The sequence below is a fragment of the Rhinolophus sinicus genome, linkage group LG13, assembly GCF_036562045.2.
Source record: "Rhinolophus sinicus isolate RSC01 linkage group LG13, ASM3656204v1, whole genome shotgun sequence".
In the NCBI taxonomy this organism is placed as follows: Eukaryota; Metazoa; Chordata; class Mammalia; order Chiroptera; family Rhinolophidae; genus Rhinolophus; species Rhinolophus sinicus.
In genome coordinates this window covers 56,931,668-56,955,529 of record NC_133762.1, presented here as the reverse complement: position 1 = coordinate 56,955,529, position 23,862 = coordinate 56,931,668, and the positions used below count along the sequence as shown (strand labels likewise).

At 37.8% G+C, this 23,862-nt stretch overlaps 1 protein-coding gene across 5 annotated transcripts in view; it reads right to left on the bottom strand.

Moving 5' to 3' along the window:
* The window catches only part of CFAP61 (cilia and flagella associated protein 61), a 332,611-nt gene that overhangs the window by 253,035 nt on the left and 55,714 nt on the right, over window positions 1-23,862 (bottom strand). For all 5 annotated transcript variants that reach the window (XM_019712531.2, XM_074317334.1, XM_074317335.1 and 2 more), the window contains exon 8: window positions 10,246-10,405. In XM_019712531.2, the coding sequence (XP_019568090.2) occupies window positions 10,246-10,405 (160 nt within the window). The remainder of the gene's footprint in view (window positions 1-10,245; window positions 10,406-23,862) is intronic.

The following is a 23,862-nucleotide window of genomic DNA, read 5'->3' as shown; positions in this document are numbered from 1 at the left end:
GGGGCCTCCGGTCCCTGCTCATACCCTCTGACCGGGTACCTTGGCTCCACCCCTAATCAAGCTGGAAGGGGTCAGCCTCAAGCGGCTGCATGAAGTCCTGGAGGGACACGGGTCGCGCTTTGCCAGTCTCCTCCTTTATGCTTCTCCGGAATTGTTGTTCCGGACGCAACTGTTTCCAAAGTTCCAGCAGGAGTGCATTGGGTTGTCGGTCTATTTTCTTCCTATCAACCCCTGCTGCCACGAGATCACGCCACATCTGTGCGCGTGTTACTCTCTGAGGCCCGCGACCTCGCCCCTTTACCTTTGGTTTGGGCTTCCAGGTCTCAACTGTGCAGACCTCCTGTCTTAATTTCCTTCGCCTCCGGCTTTCTACATCCCCTAGGGTGGCCATGGCAGTTGTAACTTCATGGATCCGCCGCCCTACATATGGTGTAAGAATAGCAACCAAGGATCCAAAAGCACTCACAGGTGCAGTATCCAAAACCAGATCTCTCATGCTGGCAGTAAAAAGATCGTCATCTGGGCCCTGCATGTTGAGGTTAAAAATAGCATGTCTCATACCCATTTCACAGATTATTTGCGTAAGTTCTGTATATGACTGCCATTGACTCACATTGTCTGGCAGCTCGCCAGCCTGTCCCCATACTGTGTGTACCGCAGCAGTGAGCCACGCCATTAGAGAATGGTTGCCCTGGTTGTTGGCCAACCTATGGCAGTTTTGTAACCTTTGTCGCAGGGACGGATGCATTGTCATGAAGGCTAGCTTTTCCATCTCGCCTGGGGAGCAGAGAATGCTGTCTGCTCCCTCATCCCATAAACGTAATAGCCAAGCCGAGACTGGCTCTCCAGGGCGCTGTCTGTACCGCCTCCCCAGCTCCTGCAACTCAGTGGGAGTGTATGGGGTGTAGGTCGTGAACTCAGTCACAGCTGGGTTGCCGGCAGCAACGCCCCCGGGGCCCAAAGGTTGCTCACGTTTTACCCTTTGCTTAAAGATTGGCCGGGCTTGGGGGTTGGGAGCTACATTGTCTCCACTTGCTTCCTCCGCCTCTGCCTCAGAGTCTCCACCTTGGGGCCCCTGTTCTAACAGGCGGACCCGGGCTTCCAGCGCTTCCAACCGGGACACCTGGTTCAGCACCCAGGCCATTTCCTTAAGCCCATTTTCCGTGTTGAGACTCAAGGCCTTGAGGAATATCCAGCCCACGCGGCCAGCTGTAGCCTTCTCCTCCTCTGGCAACCGCTCAGCCAGAGCCTGCAGGGCCCTCTTCACACTGGCCGGAGAGTCGTCCATGTCCTCCCACCCCTCCTTGGGGGTCCAACTCCTGAGAACAGTGGCCACTGGACACCATACACTGTGTGGGGGCCACACGTCCTCCTGCCCAGAGTCAGACGCCATTCCTACCTGGTCGGAATCTTGCTCACCGTGCCAGGTGTCTGAGTGGGTGGAGGCCTCCTTGTAAGATGTCCACCACCCTCGGAGCTTAAGGCCGCAGCATATCACCAAAATGAAGGCAATGCCGTCCATGGCCAAGAGGGAGGTGTGCCATCTGGAGGCTCGAGTCTCCCAGGCAGATCGTGCCTCCCGCTCCCGGAGTAGCTCCTCGCGGGCGTTCCGAAGCTGGGCTCTCAACACGCACAAACCGCTCCACCATGCTTCGGTAGGTTTTGGCCGGCACCGTACCCTGCTCGCTGCACCATTTGTCGTGCGGGAGACCCTGCTCGCTCCGCCATTTGTCGTGCGCGGAGGCCTTCTCGCCGTGCCATCTTTCAGGCAGGGTGGCCTGCGGGGTCTCTGCTCCTGCTCCCCACACAAGAACGCAAGATATGGTGAGGCCGAAAAGGAACACCCGTGGAGCCATAGGTAGGGGAGTCATACCACTATGGTCTCACTGGAGGCTGGGTTCACCGGAAGCGCGACCTGCTGTCCGCCTTTCCGCCAACCGACCGACGGACGACTCTCTTCCGCTCTCTCGGCTCTCCTCTTCCGCTCTCCTCCGCTCTCCTCTTCAGCTCTCTTCGGCTCTGCTCGGCTCTGCTCGGCTCCTCGGCAATCCTCGGCAATCCTTCGTTGCCACAGCAGTTATACCAGCGGCCAATCAGCTAACCGGCCACAGCCGAAGCCAATCAGCCACAGCTGACAGCCATCCACCACCCGAGCCAGCACTCTTCCACGTGAGGCCGAGAGCCTGTAAACTACTCTCTGGGGCTCTGTCCCCACACATGGGATGGTGGGCTGTGGCCCCAGCAACTAAGATTGAAAACGGTGACTGGATTTGGAACTGAGCTGCACCCTCCACAACTAGATTGAACGACTTGGAGCTGATGGGCCCTAGAAAAACACACTGTCCCCCAATGTTTCCCAATAAAAAACAAAACAAAAACAAACAAAACAAAAAAAAGAAAGAAAGAAAGAAAGAAAGAAAGAAAGAAAGAAAGAAAGAAAAGAATAAGGACAGAGGGAAGACAACATGAAGATATAGGGAGAAAACAGCCAAGTACAGAGGCCTCAGAAGAAACCAACACCTTGATCTCACACGTATAGCCTCCACAACTGAGAGAAAATAAAGTTATGTTGTTTAAGCTTCCCGGTTTGTGGTACTTTTGTTATGACAGGCGAACAAACTTAATAGAGCCCTAGTGGGTCACTAGCTAAATAAATACAGAATGTACTGGATGTTAAAATAGATGTTCTGAGAAATATAATGTAAATATTTTGGCAAAAATACTGCTATTCTCTGTAGATGAGTGTTTCATCCATATTTGGAATCCATGTTAAAAAAAAGAACAAAGTGAAACAGAAGGCAACCGGACATATAAAACAGAATCTTAGGAAGACATGCTAAAAGACCTGGGACTATTTAATACACAATAAATAAGACTTGATTTAGCCAATGTTTCATAGCTCTAGCACATGGATGTTTCCAGATGTTTCCTCCCTCTACAGAGGAGAGAATCTGAGGTAAAAAGTAAATGTAAGTTCAATGAAAAGAAATTTAAATAAGATATTAAAAAAATTTGCTGACAATAAGAGTGGTTTTCTTTTTTTTTAATTTAAAAAGCAACACGACTATGTTTTATATGGAGATGTTATAAAAATTGTATTTTAAAGGACCTTTTAAGTCTATAGTAAGCAGCACTTTTCCTGGGTGGGTTGGTTATATGGGGCTATATGGTTATTCTTTTGAAAGCCCACAATTCTGTCATATAAAATTATATTTCTCCTTGCTAAGGGCACATCGGGTTCCACAGAAATTCTGTATGGTATGCCCTGGGTATGTAATTGAGATACACAAATTTGAAACTTATACTTTACAGGGTTCAGCTCCCTAGGTCGCACCAACCTACATGACAAAACATAAGTTGTCTTTTTTTTTTTTTTTACCAATAAACGTGGCAATGCCAATATAGCTGTGTAAACACAGTCCATGCCCTATTTCAGCTTACACATCATCAAGAAAATTGCAAGATCAACTCTGATTCCAAAGTCTTTATTGTGATGATGCAGTGAACAAAAGACACAGATTGATTTGCAAAACTGGGCAGGGCCAGTGTTGGGGCCAACTGGAAAAAAGAAATTGTTTTTGAGCCACTGTATTGTCACTTAAGGAATATAATCACAAACTGCCAGGCATATGGAATATCCTAATGTGTGTTCATTAAGTTTTCAGAGACTCAGCATTTAAGATCTTAGATCTCATTTAGTACAATCTCCCATATAAGCAGAAAGCCCTTTCTTGAGCATCTGTTTCTCTTTATGAATTATTCCAATATTTATGGAACTTGCTGCTTGTAAACTAGGTACTGCACTAGGTAAAAAGATAAACTTTTATTAGATTTTCCTTACACTGAAACAAAATCTGCATCCTTAGATATTGTCACTGGTCCCAGTTTAGTCCCAAGATATAGTTAATTAAAAACCAAAATTTACACACCTATTCTCCTCAAACTATTCCAAAAAAATCCAAGAGGAGGGAGGTCTCTCAAGCTCATTTTACGAGGCCACCCTTACCCTGATTCCAAAACCAGATAAAGACATTACAAAAAAAGAAAACTATAGGCCTATATCCCTGATGAACATAGATGCAAAAATCCTCAACAAAATGTTAGCAAACTGAATTCAGCAATACATAAAAAAGATCATACACCATGATCAAGTGGGATTCATTCCTGGCATGTAAGGGTGGTTCAGTATCCACCAATCAATTAACATGATACACCACATAAACAAAATGAAAACTAAAAAATAATATGATCATATCTATAGATGCATAAAAAGGATTTGACAAAATCCAGCATCCACTTTTGATAATAACTCTCAGCAAAACGGGAAGAGAGGGAACATATTTCAATATAATAAAGTCCATAAATGACAAACCCACAGCTAATATCATACTCAATGGGAAAAAGCTAAAAGCATTCCCCTTAAGATCAGGAACAAGACAAGGATGCCTACTTTCACCAGTTTTATTCAACATAGTTCTAGCCACAGCAATCAGACAAGAAAAAGAAATAAAACGCATCCAAATAGAAAGGAAGAAGTAAAATTGTCATTATTTGCAAATGACATAATAGTAAACATTCCAAAGATTCCACCAAAAAAATATTAGAACTGATAAATGAATTAAGTAGTAAAATACAAAATTAATATTCAGAAATCAGTTGCATTTTCATACACCTATAACAAACTATCAGAAAGAGAAATTAAGAAAACAATCCCATGTACAATTATATTTTTAAAATACTTAGGAATAAATTTAACCAAGGAAGTAAAATACCTGTACTCAGAAAATTATAAGACATTGAAGAGAGAAATTAAAGAAGATACAAATAAATGGAAACATACCATGTTCATACAGAGAACATAGTTAAAATGTCCACACTACACAAAGAAATATAACGATTCAATGCAATTCCTATCAAAATAGCAATGGCATTATTCACAGAACTACAACAAATAATCTAAAATTTATATGGAGCCATAAAAGACCTCAAATAGCCACGGAAATCCTGAGAAAGAAGAACAAAGCTGGAGGTAACACACTACCTGATATTAAATTATACCACAAGGCTACAGTAATCAGAACGGCATGGTATTGGCATAAAAACAGACACATAGTCAACGAAACAGAATGGAGAGCTCAGAAATAAACCCACGCCTATATGGTCATTTAATCTATGACAAAGGAAACAAGAATTTACACTAGGGTAGAGACAGTCTATTCAATAAATGGTGCAGGGAAAACTGGACAGTTACACGCAAAGAAAAAAAAAAAGAAACTGGACCATCTTCTTATGCCATATATACAAGAATAAACTTAAAATGGATTAAAGACTTAAATGCAAGACCCGAAACCATAAAACTCCTATAAGAAAATATAGGAAGTAAACACTCAGATATTAACCTTAGTAATATTTTTACTGATATGTCTCCTCAGGCAAAGGAAATTTTTTAAAAAGATAATCAAATGGGACTACATCAAACTAAAAAGTTTTTTCACAGCAAAGGAAAACATCAATAAAATAAAAAGACAACCTAATGAATGAGAGAAGATATTTGCTAATGATACATCTGATAAAGGGTTAATATCCAAAATTCATAAAAAAAGCCATGCAACTCAACACCAAAAAATACAAACAATCCAATTAAAAAATTGTTAGAGGACATGAAGAGATATTTCTCCAAAGGACATACAGATGGCTAATAGACAAATGAAAAGATGCTCAATGTCACTAATCACCACAAAAAAGCAAATTAAAACCACAATGAGATACCGCCTCACACCTGTCACAATGGCCATCATCAATAAATCAACAAACAACAAGTGCTGGCAAGGATGTGGAGAAGAGGAAACCCTTGTGCACTGTTGGTCGGATTGCAAATTGGTGCAGCCACTATGTAAAACAGTATGGAGTTTCCTCAAAAAATTGAAAATAGAACTGCCTTATGACCCAGCAATTCTACTCCTGGGTATTTATCCAAAGAAATCCAAAACACTAATTGAAAAAAAAAAAAAAAGGTGTGCACCCCTATGTTTACCATAGTGCTATTCACATAGCCAAGATATGGAAACAACCAAAATGCCCATCAATAGACGATTGGATAAAGAAATTGTGGTACATTTATACAATGGAGTATTATTCTGCCCTAAAAAAGAATGAAATCTTACCATTTGTGACAACATGGATGGATATTATGCTAAGTGAAATAAGGCAGACTGAGAAAGACAAGTACTGTATGATCTCGCTTATATGTGGAATCTAAATAACAAAATAAATGAGCAAACAAAACAGAAATAGACTCATGGATACAGAGAACAAACTGATGGTTGCTAGATGAGAAGGAGTCGGGGCATGGGAGAAAGGTGAAGGGATTAGGAAGTACAAATTGGTAGTCACAAAATAGTCACGGGGATGTGAAATACAGTACGGGGAATATAATCAATAATGTTATAAAGACAATGTAGGGTGCCAGATGGGCACTGGACTTAATCGGGGGAATCACTTCATAGATTACATAAATGCCTGAGGACTGCATTGTACACCTAAGAGTAAAATAAAATAATATTGAATGTCATCTATAATATATAATATACAATTACATCCTGTGATATTACATATATATAATATATAGTAAAATCACAGGTTGTAAAATACAGCATAGGGAATATAGTCAATGATACTGTAATAGCTATGTATGATATCAGAAGGTCAGTAGACATGGTGGGGTTATCACTTTGTGAGGGATGTAAATGTCTTATCATTATGTTGTTTTGTATACTTGAAACTAATAAAAAAACAAAATTTACAAGTGCATGATAGGCTATACTGGGGATGCCAAAAAAATGTATACAAATGGACACTTTGTCCAATGTTGCTCAAGCAGTAGTTCGCTGTAATCAGAAGTGTCTGGACACTGATGGTAACCACTTTGAGCACCTCTTGTAATTGCTGAAGTCGAATGTGACTTGTATTCACCTTTTATTATCAGTATATATTGATCATTACAATTTTAAGTTTTCCTTTCTTATAATGTGTATACTTTTTTTGGCACCCTCTGTATATGCAAAATTAGGTGATAAAAAATGAAAACATATACAAATTATTCCAGTAAAATGCAAACTGAATGTGCATAAACTCTTTAGATTCAATGGAAAATTCTGATATGGCTGATATGATGAAGGACAGCAGGCTGATCATGTGTGTAGCTAAAGAAGGAGAGCTACTGTATTAGCTTAAGATGTTGAGCTGTGGCATTATTCTACTTGGAAGAGTTGCGGTTGGTGTGGAATTGCAAGTTTCACAGATGGTGGGAAAAGACCAAACCTTGAGTCAAGGATTTGAGGACAGTTTATTGGGGAGGTGATTCTAGGAAATACCAGTAAGGTGGTGAGGAAGAAAGAAAGGGAAGCCAGAAGATAATAAAATCTGTGTCATTATAGATTACCACTGTGGACTGCTGGAACTTAATTCCAAGGAGAAACTAAGGATACAGTACAAAACTCACGTCTCACAGTTATCCCACCTGAGGGGTGAGGGAGCTGGGGTATTTATACCCCGACTCCCATCAGTTGTGTATAAAATAAATGTTTTCACAGATGGTGGGTAAAACAGCAATGTCTTGGTGTAGGTCCCCTCAGAAGCATACCTGTAATCAAGACTTGGAGGACAGCCACTTAGTTAGTAGTTGGTAGAGAAAGTAGCACGGTGGGACAGGGAAGCAGAGGCTGGAGTGTTAACTTGTTGGTACTTTTGGCCTGCCTCCCGCACAGGGCAGAGTGGCCATCCACAGTTCTGGCAAATTCTGCAGACATAGAGGTAAAGATTCCAGCAGATGGAATCTGTCCAGAGCACACACACAAAAAATAGTCTGAGGAATATTGGCAGATCACGGATGACCATGTACCAAGTGTGGTAGAACCCCCACTGGAGTTTTCAGTCAAAGCCATCCAAGATCAGAAATCACCGTGCCAAGCAGAGAGGACTGGGTCTGGGTTCTGGGTCAGCCCCTGATGAGCTTTAACACCTTATAAGAGCTTGGGAAGGTATAAAAAAGAGATAATGTCACTTGTCTTAGCTCTCCAACGTCAAGTTGTGAGAATAAAGTGAGATAATATATATGAAAATCCTTTGAAAAGTAAAAAGCACTAAATAAAAGATATAAAGTACAATGATGCATAGCCACCTGAAACAAAAATTTTAGTTTATATTTTAGAAAAATTATATTTCCTTTAACTTGAGACTTTCATCAGAAAAAAATGAACAGTAGACGATAGCACATTTGGAATTTTATCTGGAGCCTCATTCTCTGTTGTTGTTGATAGGAAGATGGCAGCAAAATGTGTTGATGACTCTTCTAAGTATAATGAGCTGTTGATTAGTTGTGAATCCATCCCTTAGTTATTTGAAAGTCTACAATAGTGCTCTCTGGTGAAAATTTCATAATCACCTTTGCATCAGTGAACATAAAGCTGGCTTTTCAAAGATAAACAAGACACAGAAGATAACAAAAGTTATCCTATGTCCTTTATGTAAATCATCCTATCCTAGATCAACTAATTTTAAGTAAAAATATTAAAGGCAATAGAGAGAAGTACGAGGACTTCTTTCAGATTCCGTATCTCTGTGGGCTTTTGCTAAACAGGACTATACTAGATTACATGTGTTTTTGAGTCTGGTGCAGCCTAGATTTAAAATTTTGTCCTCCCCATGAAGTTTCTAAAATAGAAAATTCCATTTATTCTGTATATGTAACATCAGTAGCCTGAGAGCCACTCAGGATCACACTGGGAAGACCATATCTTTTCAACTTGTTTTTAATAACAACAACAGTGATGGCGGGACAGAATAAAACAACTTAAAAATTTTCAGGACTTACTCTGTGCTTGGCATTGAGCTAAGTGTATCATGAAGATTCTAACACTTAATCTTCCCAACAACTCTTTGGGTTAGGTAATATTTTTACCTCCATTTTATACATGAGAAAATTAAGCCATAAAACCTATTTAATACCACCTTCAATAAAAATTTATGCACTTGAAAATGACAATGATAATTTATGATTGAGGATTGTCTCATGCTGAAAAGTTCCTTCAGAACCCTCCAATATCTCTTTGCTAAGAAGTGTAGGTGAGCCAGCCTTCACTAATAAAAAACAATGACCTCAAATCTCTCTTTTGTGAAGCGTGTTGTCATCAGTACTAAACAGAAACACCTCTCCATTTATGGTTCTGCAAGTTCTCGGTAACGAGTAAGTATTCAGATGAGCTCTTCCCATCCAAGGGATAATGACACATGCCATTTTTTAGATTACCAAGAACTCTGCCATCACCCAACATGTTCCTCTTTCTATTTTTGAACCTAGATATATATATAATCTTTCAGGCACGAGAAAGCAGAGCAATTCAAAATGTCCTGATTTTAACCTGGAAAGACTCAATTAGGTAAAAGGCCAATCACAAAGAAACAATTGCTAACAATGATGACCAATATTTATTGAGCACTAGAGGAAAGCCCTTGACATGGGTGATCTCAGTGAAACCTCATGACTCCTCTATGTGGAAGGTATTGCTATGATTTCTGTTTTATAACTGAAGAAACCCAGGTTTAGAGAAGTCAATTAACATACCTTGCCTGCATCTGTCTGATTTAAGAACCAACACATTTACTGCAAAGATACCCAAGGATACAATAAGACCCCACTAAATTAAAGTACCAACATTTGAGATTACCTAGCTTCACTTGGTGAAAATCTTGGTACAATGTTTTAAAATCAATTTTATTATTTCATCTGTCTAGAAATATGTTAAACAAGTTAAAAATGACTACTTTCAATAGACCTGTACTACATAATAATTTGTCAAACAAACACAGAAGCACTAACTGGTGTGATTAAAACTTAAAGGCATATAGAACTTCTTGAGTTTTGACTTGAAAGATTCACTTAAAATTATATTTCATGTGTGTGTGAAATCCTGAAATACTACCAATTATTGCACAATGAACATTATGAAGGTTTGGTAAACCTTAAGCTGCAAGGCCACTATGTTTAACGAAACCTGTGCGCTGTGACTATCTGTGCTCATAGATATATGCACAAGGATTTGATGAAACCATGGGAACGACAGCTTAAAGGGGATTTGAGAAGGAGATATAAAATGAGCCATTTAGTCCCACTGCTTAGTAAAAAAGCACCATTGTGTATAGGGCATGGATTTAATTCCTGCTGTATTCCTGTGATGACCCCTGTACCTTGACTTCCGGGAACACTGAGCCCTTGTGGTGGCTCCAGAACATCATCAGGATGTGGGGTGCAGAGTCCATGGAAGGGCCCCAAGTCAAAGCACTCATGCAGGAGCTGCATGTTCACTCTTGAGCATACACTCATGAACCCAACAGCAACGGCTTCCACCTGAAACATCCAAAACATCTCATTACTCTATCAGACTTGAACTAAATTCTCAGCACGAACCCATGAGCTGAGGACGTGGGCGGTTGGTAGTTTGACAGGCACTTTGAGATGTTTAAGGGGCAGGGTTTTTCCCTTAGTAGCTCCACTGTCTAGTATAATGCATAGCACATACAACATGCTCAAAAAAATGTTCAATGAATGACCACTGTGGACAATCCTAGAAGTAGATATGTAACACAGGGAAGCTGCCACAGAGTTCTTGAGGGAAAACTCTTTGGTATGTAATGTAGCATGTGCCCTCTTTGCCCTGACGATGCCCCTGCCTGCCCCATATCCCTTTTATTATCCCACTGTACGCCCAGCCTTCTGTCTACCACTCTTCTCCCCTCCACTGCACACAGTTCTCTGTAAAACCAGCCATTGTTCCGGTGTCCATTTTATTGACCCCCGAGCCAGGGAAAGTTCATGGTCACTGGCTCCTTATCAGGTAGGAATTCTTCAATTTTCTTGAATTCATTTATTTATTTGATTCGATGGTCTCATGGGGAGGAGATGTGACGAAAGAGGTTTGGTGGGAATGTTCAAGTGGAGTTAACTCGTCGTACTGGTTCACCATGTGGTTCTGATCTGCTAATGCATCACCTCCAACATCCTAACAGATACCTATATCTGAACCTCTTGCAATGGTCCCATGATTTTAGCCCTTTGATGAGGAATACAGGTAGGAATATGAGTGTGATATACCATATTTTGCCGTGTATAATGCACTCCTGTGTATAATGTGCACCCATGTTTTTGGCCCAAACTTTCAGGGGAAAAAATCTTTCTTTTTAATTTTTTCATTCACATTTTTATTTGTTTACATTTAGGTCTTGTTTTTTGTACCTATTTAGTTTTTAACATACTATAGTACAAGAAATTTTATGTCACAAATAACTACAAATGCAAGAATAATTACAAGGTATAAGAAATTTTATGGGGCCGGCCCGGTGGCTCAGGCAGTTGGAGCTCCATGCTCCTAACTCCGAAGGCTGCCAGTTCGATTCCAACATGGGCCAGTGGGCTCTCAACCACAAGGTTGCCAGTTCAATTCCTCGAGTCCCGCAAGGGATGGTGGGCTCCGCCCCCTGCAACTAAGATTAAACACTGCACCTTGAGCTGAGCTGTCTCCCGGATGGTTCAGTTGGTTGGAGTGTGGGCTCTCAACCACAAGGTTGCCAGTTCAATTCCTCGAGTCCCACAAGGGATGGTGGGCATCGCCCCCTGCAACTAAGATTGAACACGACACCTTGAACTGAGCTGCCACTGAGCTCCCGGATGGCTCAGTTGGTTGGAGCGCGTCCTCTCAACCACAAGGTTCCGGTTCGACTCCCGCAAGGGATGATGGACTGCGTCCCCTGCAACTAGCAACAACAACTGGACCTGGAGCTGAGCTGCGCCCTCCACAACTAAGACTGAAAGGACAACAACTTGAAGCTGAATGGCACCCTCCACAACTAAGATTGAAAGGACAACAACTTGAGTTTGAAAAAAGTCCTGGAAGTACACTGTTCCCCAATAAATTCCTGTTCCCCTTCCCCAATAAAATCTTTAAAAAAACAAAGAGAGAGAAAAAAAAGAAATTTTATGTACCAGTAACAAATTTACAATATTTACACATCATAGAAGGCCAAGAACTCTTTGTTGTTGCAAGTTCTTCATAAGTTCGACAAAACGAATTATCATATTCCAGGGTATTATTTTGCACACGGATATCGTTATTGATTTCTAGAATTACACTTTTAACTCATGAGCACAAATAAAAGAATTAACAACATTTATATGAATATGAAATTAGTACTACCCATGTATAATGCACATCCTTATTTTTCCCTCACAAATTATGGCAAAAAAGTGCGCATTATACATGGGAAAATACAGTAATAAAAAATATATATTTGGTCTTCATCCCTGGTCCAAGCACACGCTCCTAAAACACTTGTAATTCCCTGAAAGGAGCATCTTTTGTTTTTCAAAACAAGCCCCTTTCAAGGATACCTAAGTTTATGCTAATGAGGTGACTCTTTAAGAATGGGGGCTGGTTGTCAGAGGAACCAACAATGTGACTAGAGGGATGGAACTTTCAGTCCCACCCGCTACCTCAAGGCAGGGGACAGGGGCTGGAGATTGAGTTCAATCACCAATAGCCAATGATATAATCAATCATTAATGGAACCACCATAAAAACCCCAAAACAATGGGTTTCAGGAGTTTCTGGGTTGGTGAATACATTGAGGCGCTGGTAGGTGGCACACCCACAGAGGGTATGGAAGCTCCACACCCCTCTCCCTATACCTTGCTCTATGCATCTTTTCCATTCAACTGTTCCTGAGTTGTAGCTTTTATAATAAACTGGTAATACTCAGCAAAATGTTTCCCTGAATTCTGTGAACTGTTCTATAAATTATCGAATGTGTGGAAAAGGTTGTGGGAACCCCTGATTTATAGTCAGTCAGCTAGAAGTACAGGCGACAATTTGGGAATTGTGACTGGTGTCTGAAGTGGGAGCAGTCTTGTGGGCATGAGCCCTAACTAAATGTGTGGGGTCTGTGCTAACTCCAGGTAGTGCCAGAATTGAATTGTAGGATACCCAGTTGGTGTCTAGAGAGCGGAAGAACTGGTTGGTGTGGAAAAAACCCTATACATTTGGTGTCATAAATGTTGGGAGTAGAGAAAACGAGTAGCCAGCTGATCTCAACCTGTTATTGGTACTGAAATATTACAAATGAATAAGAAAGTTTAATTCTATCATCTACAACATTAAGAGATGACTATAATTGAAATTCTTTATGTACCTTCAATAATTCTGTATTTCATTCTTCTCTGCAAGGAAAGCATTTAAAAGTTTAAAAGAGACTGAGAGAAAATGTACAGTTCTTCAGTTAACTAATCTTGTTATGATAATTCCTTTGCTAATATACATATATCAAATCATTATATCGTACACCTTAAACTTAAACAATGTTCTATCTCAATTATATCTCAGTAAAACTGGAAACAAATAAATTTCACATAAATAATTCCTGTGGATTATTACATGGGTTTTAAGCAAATTTTGGTTGACTGATTAACTCTGACAGTTTTTATTAGAAACCAGCATTTACTGGGTCCTATTCCTCAAGCGTTCAGACTATTTCTTGAGACAACCATTCCACTCATGAAGTAAAACTCAACATTCATAGACATTCCCTAGTCCCAAGAATGTAGCATCATCCCATAAATGCCCATTTGGAGAAAATGGTTAATACTTTAACCTACTAAAGCAGATAATTAAGTTACAATAATGCTCAGTCTTTTAAATGACAGAAAAAAAGGTATTGAACTATTTGTTCTCTAATGTGTCTTCTAGTTTAAAAACACTTGTTTTCAAGCATGTGCTTGAAAAGACTCCCTTTATTTTCTCCTTAATCCTGAAATATAAGAGGAACTTTTAATAATTAATTTTATTCATGCATATTCTTTTCTTTACAGGCCACCCCAAAATGATACTAGCTGTAAAAGACTGAATTTACACAGCTGTTTTATAAAGCCATTGACATTTTAATAAAAGTCCAAAATAAACATTTAAAAATTTTTCTCAAATAACAAGTGATTGTTTGTCTTGTTTATGCTTGTGAACAAAGGCTGCGTAGCTGCAGTTGTCTGGCTTCTCTGTAATTTTAGGCCCAAGACTCAGCAGACACTGATTAACCAATCCATCTACCATATGTGCAGAAAGAGACGGCCAGCCTCACTCTCGGCAGGGAAAATTGGCATCCATCTTGGTGCACATGGAGATGTCCTTCTAATCTACAGCCATGCTGGCGCAAAAAAACTTTGATGGCCTGAAATACCTTTTGCTGGCTTCATGGCGAGCTGCATGTGCATGATAAGAATGTATTATTTATAAGACCGCTGTTAGTAATGAGCTATTACACTAATGGCTCATTGTGTTTGGAATTTGATTTCAAATGGCATGGATCACACATTCTGATGAAAATGAGAAAAACATGTTTTGCCATTAGGAACAAAGATTTAACATTCTCCAATTCTACAACCTGTTATATTACCATCATTCATCCAGGGTTGTGACAATTCACAAAAGTTCACAATTATGGACTGCAACAGAGCAAGGACATATTGTGCAAATGTCTGCTTTTTCCTTTGGGTTTCTTTCAAATAACTATTCTGATCTGAGAAACTGTTCTGAAATATGAATTTGCAGCAGTCTTTGAATACATCTTTGTGTGTGGGTGTTTTCTGGAAAAATAAATTGATTTAATGGACTTTTTTAACTTGTATAATGAAAAGGCATTGATTGCTGGCTGCTCTCTATCCTCCAGGTGACATAGATACTTTCTACCACAAAAGTGTATTCAATTATCTTATAATGAAAAGCAAAACTGAAAGTTTTGTTGTAGTTGTATTTCCTGTGAGGATCTACATGATGACACATAACACTCAGATCACTAGAAAACCATATGCGTAATGGCCTCGTCTTCACAGGCAGGTCCATTTGTAGACATATGTGCACTGTATCGTTCATGCTTCCATCTAATAAGTCTTACAGTCACCCATCCCTTTTGGGTTACAATACTCCACAATGAGGGTGCCCTCACTGTGACCATTGCCAGCTTTGATCCCCTCTTCCTAATGCCAAGCACATGGCTGAGTTGGCAGGCTCTGACCACCTGCAGGTCAGTGGTGCCTACTCAGACTACTGCTGCCCACGCAAAAGCAGACACACTCTGCCCCTCTGTCTCTGGGAGTTGCCCCTGATCTCCAACTGCCTGTCCCTGAAATCTCAGTTTAGAGTAAACACCAGATGTCAAGGTAAGCCAGGACAGTTATGGAAAGCAACTTGCAATAAAATGATGACTCAAAACTCCTCCAAATAGCTATCAAGCCAAAAAATCCTCATACTTAAAAACCTTTCACTAATCAAGGGTTTCCCACATGACACAGGCACAGTTCTCAGATATTCTATATGCATGGCTTATAACTACCATGGGCTGGTCTGGGAAGAGACAGACTTGATATACTTTGTTCCGTTGTCTCTGGTCAACTGGAGTCTGGGAAAGCAGCAAATAGGACTTTTATGGAAGGCATTAAAGAAACACAGATCCTAACTGGATTGCAGATCCCATCAAAATGCCTGATGGAAATGCCTCACCTGTGAAACTCCTGAACTGACCCATGAGCACCCCAAGTTCTCCATGTGCCTCTCCTATATACCTCTCCTTCCTATGGCTAGCTCCCTTGCATGCGCCTACCAGCAGCACAAGCAGACTTTGGCAGATGGCTAGTGAGCACATGCAGAAAATCAGTGGAATCTGTGGGCCAGAGAGAGACCACAATCTTGAGCTGTAGTGCCACCTTTGGGAAAACAAAAGAGAGGCTGTCAGCACTTGGCCTGATATTTTGCAAGATCCAGAGAATCCATACAAGCTTAAGAATTCTGCCACAAGAGAAAGCAAGAAGTATGGAGCATATGTATCCACAGGAGGTCTGAGAAAAGCTTAGAATTCCTAGCAAGGCTAACACAGGTATTTCTCCTCTAAAAATAGTACAGACTGGAGAAGGTGATTGATAGTACAAATGTGAAGACAACAACACAAAATTCCAAGAAATAAACAAATTTTAAAAAATACAGGATCACAATAATCTTCAAAGATGTGGATATCTGACTTACCAGAAAAAAAAAATTCAAAATAGCTGTTTTAAAGAAACTCAATGAGCTGCAAGAAAACACAGAAAGGTAATTCAACAAAATCAGGAAAACAATACATGAACAAAATGAGAGGTTTAAGAAAGAGACAAAGAAAAAAAATTGAATAGGAATTCTGGAGCTGAAGAATACAACAAATGAACTCCCCTCTCCCCCAAATGCAATAGAGTGTATCAACACCAAACTTGATCAAGCAGAAGAAAGAATCAGTGAGACTGAAGACAGGATCTTTGAAATTATCCAGTCAGAGGAAAAGAAAAAAAAAATGAAAAAGAGAGGAAAAAGCCTACATGATCTATGGAATATCATCAAAAAGACCAACTTGAAATCATTGGATTTCCAGAGGAGAACGAGGGTGAAGGGAACAGAATGGTTAAGAAGAAATGCCTAAGAACATCCCAAATCTGAGGAGAGATTTGGAGATCCAAGTTCATGAAACTCATAGGTCACCAAACAAAAATCAACTTAAGACCTTCTCCAAAACACATTATAATAAAATTATCAAAAATCAAAGTCAAAGAGAGAATCTTGAAAGTGTCAACAGACAGAAAGCTTGTAACTTGTTAAAAGGGAACTTTCATAAGACTACAGCAGATTTCTCAGCAGAAATCTTACAGGCTGGGAGAGGTGGAATGATATATTCAAAGTGCTAAAAGAAAAAAATGCCAATCAAGATTTATTCATCTGGCAAAGCAACCTTTCAGAAAGGACAGATAAAGACTTTCCGAGACAAACAAAAGCTGAGGGAGTTCATCCCATTAGACCTGCCTTACAAGAAATGCTGATAGTTCTTTAAGCTGAAATGAAAGGACATTAATTAGTAACATGAAAACGTACAACACACTGGTAAATGCAAGCATACAGTCAAATCCAGAATATTCTAAAACAGTAACATAGTGGAATGTTAAACACTTTAGCTTAAAAAATAAGGGAAAAAAGTATTAAAGATAACTAAAGCTATAATTTACATAAAATATACAATATAAAAAAGGTAAATCGTGACACCAAAAACATAAAACAGGGAGTAAAAGGGTAAATTTTTTTATTATGATCAAAGTTATTGTCAGCATAAAATAGACTCTTATATCTATAAGATGTTTTATGTATGCCTCATTGTAACCACAATGCAAAACCCTACAGTAGATCTACAAAAGATAAACAAAAAAGAATCTAACCATACTGCAATAGAAAATCATCAGTTAACAAAGGAAGGCAGCAAGAGATGAAAAAAGGAACAAGGGTACTACAAAACAGACAGAAAATAATAAAATGGCATTAATAAGTCATTCCCTATCAAAAATTATTCTAAATGTAAATTGATTATATTCTCCAGTCAAAAGACATATAGTGGCTGGGTGAATAAGAAAGCATGATGCAACTATATGCTTCTACAAGAGACTCATTTAAGCTTTAAGGATACATACCGGCTCAACGAGAAGTGGGGAAAAAAAAAGATATTCCATGCAAGTGGAATCCAAATGAGAGCAGAAGTAGCTATACTTATATCAGACAAAATAGACTTGAAGCTAAATACAGTAACAAGAGACAAGGAAGTTCATTATGTAATAATAAAGGTGTCAATCAAGAAGATATAACAATCATTTTATATTCATGTTCATATTCATATCCAACACTGGACCACCTAAATATATAAAGCAAATACTAAAATATGTAAAGGGAGAAATAGACGATAACACAATAATAGTAGAGAACTTCAGTACCCCTACCTTCAACAAGGGATAGAACATCCAGACAGAAAATCAACAACAAAATGCTGAACTTGAACGCTATTTTAGATCAAATGGACCTAACAGACATATAGAGAACATACCATCCAACAGCAGCAAATACACATTCTCCTCAAAAACACATAGAACATTCTCCAGGACAGATTATACATTACGTCAAACAACAAGTCTGAGCAAATGTTAAGAAGATTGAAATCACACCAAGTATCTGTCATGAAAGTAGAAATCAGTAACAGTAGGAAAGCTGGAAAATTCACAAATACGTAGAAATTTAAAAAACACTCCTGAAAAACTAAGAAGTCAAAGATTAAGTCAAAAGGGAAATGAAAAAATATCTTAAAACAGTCAAAAATGGAAAACAACGTACCAAAACCTATGGGATGCTAAAAAAGCAGTTCTAAAAGGCCTACGGTAAGAAAAAAAGAAAGATCTCAAACAACCTAACTTTACATTTCAAGAGATGAGAAAAAGAACATTAAATTAAGCCCAAAGCTAGGAGAAGGAAAGGAAAACACAAAGACAAGAAGAGAAAGAAATGAAACAGAGCTAGAAAAACAACAAAAAGGATCAATAAAACTAAAAGTTCTTTGAAAAGATAAACAAAATTGACAAACTTTTAGCTAGAATAAGAAAGAGAGAAAACTTAAATAAAATCAAAAATGAAAAAAGAGACATTACAACACGTAACACAAAAATACAAAGGATCATCAGAGACTACTATAAATAATTATGTGCCAATAACCTACCAAGACTGAATCATAAAGGAATAGAAAATATGAACAGATCAACAACAAGGAAATTGAATCAATAACCAAAACCTCAACAAAGAAAAGCCCCAGACCAGATGGTTTCACTGGTTAATCTTACCAAATAGTTAAACAATGAACACCAATCTTTCTCATACTCTTCCAAAAAATTAAAGAGGGGTGTACACTCCCAAACTCATTTTATGAGGCCAGCAATATCCTGACACCAAAGTCAGATAAGTACACTACAAGAAAAAAAAAAAAACTACAAACGAATATCCATGATAAATACAGATGCAAAAATCCTCACCAAAATATTAGCAAACTGAATTCAACATCACATTAAAAAGATCATACACCATGATGAAGCAGGATTTTCCCTGGGATGCAAGGATGGTTCAACAATCAATAAATGTGATACAACACATCAATTAATAGATATTAAAGATAAAAATCATATGATCACCTCAAGAGATGCAGGGAAATCATTTGACAAAATACATCTTTACATAATAAAAATGCTCAACAAATTGGGTATAGGAGAAACATACATCAACACAATAAATGCCACAAATGACAAGCCCACAGCTAACATCATACTCAACAGTAAATGGTTAAAAGGTATTACTCTAAGATCAGGAACAGGACAATGTCCCTAAATATTCAACATAGGACTGTAAGTCATAGCCAGAAAAATCAGGCAAGAAAAAGAAATAAAAGACATTCAAATCAGAAAGGAAGAAGTAAAACTGTGTTTGAAGATATGTAAAGGGATCTTATAGATAGAAAAATCTAAAGACTCCACCAAAAAAAAACCTATTAGAACTAATCAACAAATTCAGTAAAGTTGCAGGGTACAAAATCATCATATAGAAATCAGTTGCATTTCTATACACTAACAACAAAATACCTGAAAAAGAAAGAAAACCCATTCACAATACTATCAAAAACAATAAAATGCTTAGGAATAAATCTAACTGAGGAAATGAAAGGTCTACACACTGAAAACACAAGATTTTGATGAAAGAAACTGAAGATACAAATGGAAAGATATCCCATTTATGGAATAGAAGAATTACCATTGTTAAAATGTTCATACTACCCAAAGCTATCTATAGATACAATGCAATACCTATCAAAATTCCAATCACAGTTTTCACAGAAATAGAAGAAACAATCTTAAAATTTGTATGGCACCACAAAAGACCCCAAACAGCTAAAGCAATCCTACGAAAAAACAAAGCTGGAATCATCACACTTCTTAATTTCAAACTTTATTACAAAGCTACAGTAATCAAAACAGTACAGTACTGGATAAAAACAGATATACAGGCCGATGTAACAGAATTGAGAGCCCAGAAATAAAACCCGACATACATAGTCGACTAATATTTGACAAGGGAGCCAGGAATACTCAATGTGGAAAGGACAGTCTCGAGAAAACTGGGTATCTATGTGCAGAAGAATGAAATTGGACATCTATCTTAAATTACTCACAAAAATTAACTCAAAATAGATTAAAGACAAACACAAGACTTGCAACTGAACTCCTGAAAGAAATATAGGAAAGAAGCTCCTTGACATTGGTCTTGGGAATGATTTTTTTGGATATGACACCGAAAGCACAAGCAATGAAAGCAAAAATTAATAAGAGGGACTACACCAAACCAAAAAGCTTCTGCACAGCAAAGAAATAATCAACAAAATGAAAAGATAATCTATGGAATGTGAGAAAATATTTGCAAACCATATATTGGATAAAGGGTTAATATCCAAAATATACAAACAACTCATACAACTCAACAAGAAAAATCCAATTTAAAAATGGGCAGAGGCCCTGAATAGACTTTTCTCCAAAGAAGACATACAAATAGCCAACAGGTACATGAAAAAATACTCAACATCACTACTCATCAGGGACATGCAAATCAAATTCCCAATGAGATATCACCTCACACCTGTCAGAATGGCTATCATCAAAAAGACGAGAGGTAATAAGTGTTGGCAAGAATATGAAGAAAAGGGAACCTTTGTGCACTGTTGAGGGAAATGTAAATAGGCATAGCTACTATAGAAAACAGTATGGAGGTTTCTTAAAATTAAAAATAGAACTACCATATGACCTAACAATCCCACTTCTGGGTATACATGCAAAAGAAATGAAAACAGAATCTCAAAGAGGTATTTGCACTCCCATATTCACTATAACGTTACCCACAATAGCTAAGTTATGAAAATAACCTAAGTGTCCATCAACAGATGAATGGATAATGAAAATGTGATATCTGTTATCTATACATCTATATCTATCTATCCATCCATCCACTCATTCACAATGAAATATAATTCAGCCATGAGAAAGAAAGAATACTTGCCATTTGCAGTAACATGGATGGCCCTTGATGGCGTTCTGCTAAGTGAAATAAGTCAGACAGAGAAAGACAAATACTGTATGATATCACTTATATGAGGAATCTAAAAAAGCTAAACTCATAGAAGCAGAGTAGAATTATGGTTACCAGGGGCTTGGGGGTTGGGGTGATGGAAATGGGGAGATATTGGTCAAAAAACACAAACTTCCAGTTATAAGACAAATAAGTTCCCTAGATCTAGTGTACAAGCATGGTGATTATAATACTGTATTATATATTTGAAAGTTAAGAGAGTAGATTTTGAATGTTCTCACTACAAAAAAGAATTGGTAATTATGTGACGTGATGGAGGTGTTAGCTAATGCTCTAACTATGGCGGTAATCACTTTGCAATATGTAAGTTTATCAAATCAACACATTGTACACCTTAAATTTACACAATGTTATATGTAAATTATATGTCAATGAAGCTGGAAAAAAATAAAAGTCTTCTTCAAAAAACAAAGACTTGAGTAAACTGGATTCATATACTTTGGTCATTAAAAGTCTTTACTGGGTTTTGTATGAATCATATTACTTTTAGAATTTCTTCCCCATCATGTAAAGATATACACGTATGTAGTTTTTCAAAATGGTGTTGCCTGAGCCAAATGCTTCTTGACCCTTCCTTTTGTCATTAGCCTGAAGCTATAGGTCAAATGATAATGTGTGATCGCAAGTCCTTAAAGGAAAATACAAAAAATTTAATATGAAAAAAATAAAAATAAAAACTCTTTCAAAGCAGAAGAAACAACTATTATGAACTAGTACCTAATAATCTAAATTTTAGGGCCAGTTCTCACCTTAAGAAACTAATGCCCATATCTCTCTAAATTCAACCCATTCTATACCAGATCAGTTTTCCATTATGTAGATACATTTTCACCACCTAGACTACACACTGGAATCACATGGTAACTTTTTTAAAATGCTGATTGTATCCCAAAAAGATTGATTTAATTGCTCTAAGGGCTTCCTAGGATCGGGATTTTTAAAAATTGAGATACAATTTACCTACCATAAAAATAAACCTGTAAAAAGTATACAATTCAGTGGTTTTTAGTATATTCACAAAAATATACACTATCACCACTATCCAATTCCAGAACATTTTCATCCCCCCAAAAAGAAACCCCATATGCATTATTAGTCATTTCCATGCCCATCTTTCTCTAGTCACTAATCTATTTTCTGTCTCTATGGATTTGCCTATTCTGGGCTTTCATTTAAATGGAATTATACAACATGTGGTCTTTCTGTCTGGCTGCTTTCACTTAGTATAAAGTTCAAATATGTTGTAACATGTATCAGTATTTCATTCCCTATTATTTCCATTAGGTTCCATACTATTATAATTTTATAATTAAGAGAAATATCTTTACTAAAGCAATTTTCCCCAAAAGTATAACATATTAATATGTATTAAATAATGTTTTCTTCGTCATCATTTCTAAGCACCATTAACCGAGGGCGTTTTCTTTTTGACGAGATATCTTCATCCTCTGAACTTAATACTCCACGAACAAAATAGATTTAAAATTCTAATAAATTTTAAAATTCTGCGGTCAAATCTGATACAACATCCACGCTTGAATGAAAAATTTCAAATTAGATATCTTTTGCTCTTAAAAGCTTTTATTATGTTCCGTGTTATTTGGGGATTTCTCTAATTCTCAAACCGTGTTAGAGTGAAACCGTGTTATAGAAGTGCCATGTTATACAGGGTTACCTGTATCACCTTTTCTTTATCCATTCATCAGCAGATGGACATTTAGGCTGTTTCCACTTTTTGGCTATTATGAATAATGCTGCTATGAACATTTGTGTACATATTTTAGTATGCACATGTGTTTTCAATTCTAGAGGTGGATCTGTTCATTCAAATGGTAATTCTATATTTAATTTTTGAGGAAATGTCTGACTATTTTCCAAAGTGGTACACTATTTTACAATGCCACCAGCAATGTACCATGTTTCCCTGAAAATAAGACCTAGCCAGACAATCAGCTCTAATGCATCTTTTGGAGCAAAAATTAATATAAGACCCAGTCTTATTTTACTATAATATAAGACCAGGTCTTATATAATGTAATATAATTAATATAATACAATATAATATAATACTAGGTCTTACATTAATTTTTGCTCCAAAAGATGCATTACAGCTGATTGTCCGGCTAGGTCTTATTTTTGGGGAAACACTGTATGAGGGTTCCAGTTTCTCCACATCCTTGTCAACACTTGCTATTATCCTTCTCTTTTACTATAATCATCCTGGCAGGTACAAAGTGTTATCTCATTGTGGTTTTGATTTGAATTTCTCTAATGACTCAAGATGTCAAACATCATTTCATGTGCTTATTGGCCATTTGTATACTTTTGGAGAAATGTCTATTCAAATCCTTTGCCTGTATTTTATTTGGGTTATTTATCTCTTTATTGCCGTATGAGTTCTTTATATATTCTGGATACAAGTTCCTTGGCATGAGATATTCTAAAAGCCTCCCAGGTGATTCTCGTACATACCAAGCTTGAGGACCACTGATCACATTATCAATATAAGAGAACTTTTGATTCCAAGTTTTTCAAGAAAAGTAATGTTCTTTAAATAGCCCTTACAGTTTTGTAGATGAGAAATGAGTGTATAAAAAATAATAAACGCCCTAAACAAATCATCATAAAAGTACAACTGCTAAATTCCTGTCTTGGCATGTTTTTTTAATAAACTGGCACAAAGTTGTTTTTAAAATGAAGTCAAATATCCACTTGAAAAAAAATGTAATCTGTGGTCATCTTTGCCTGAACC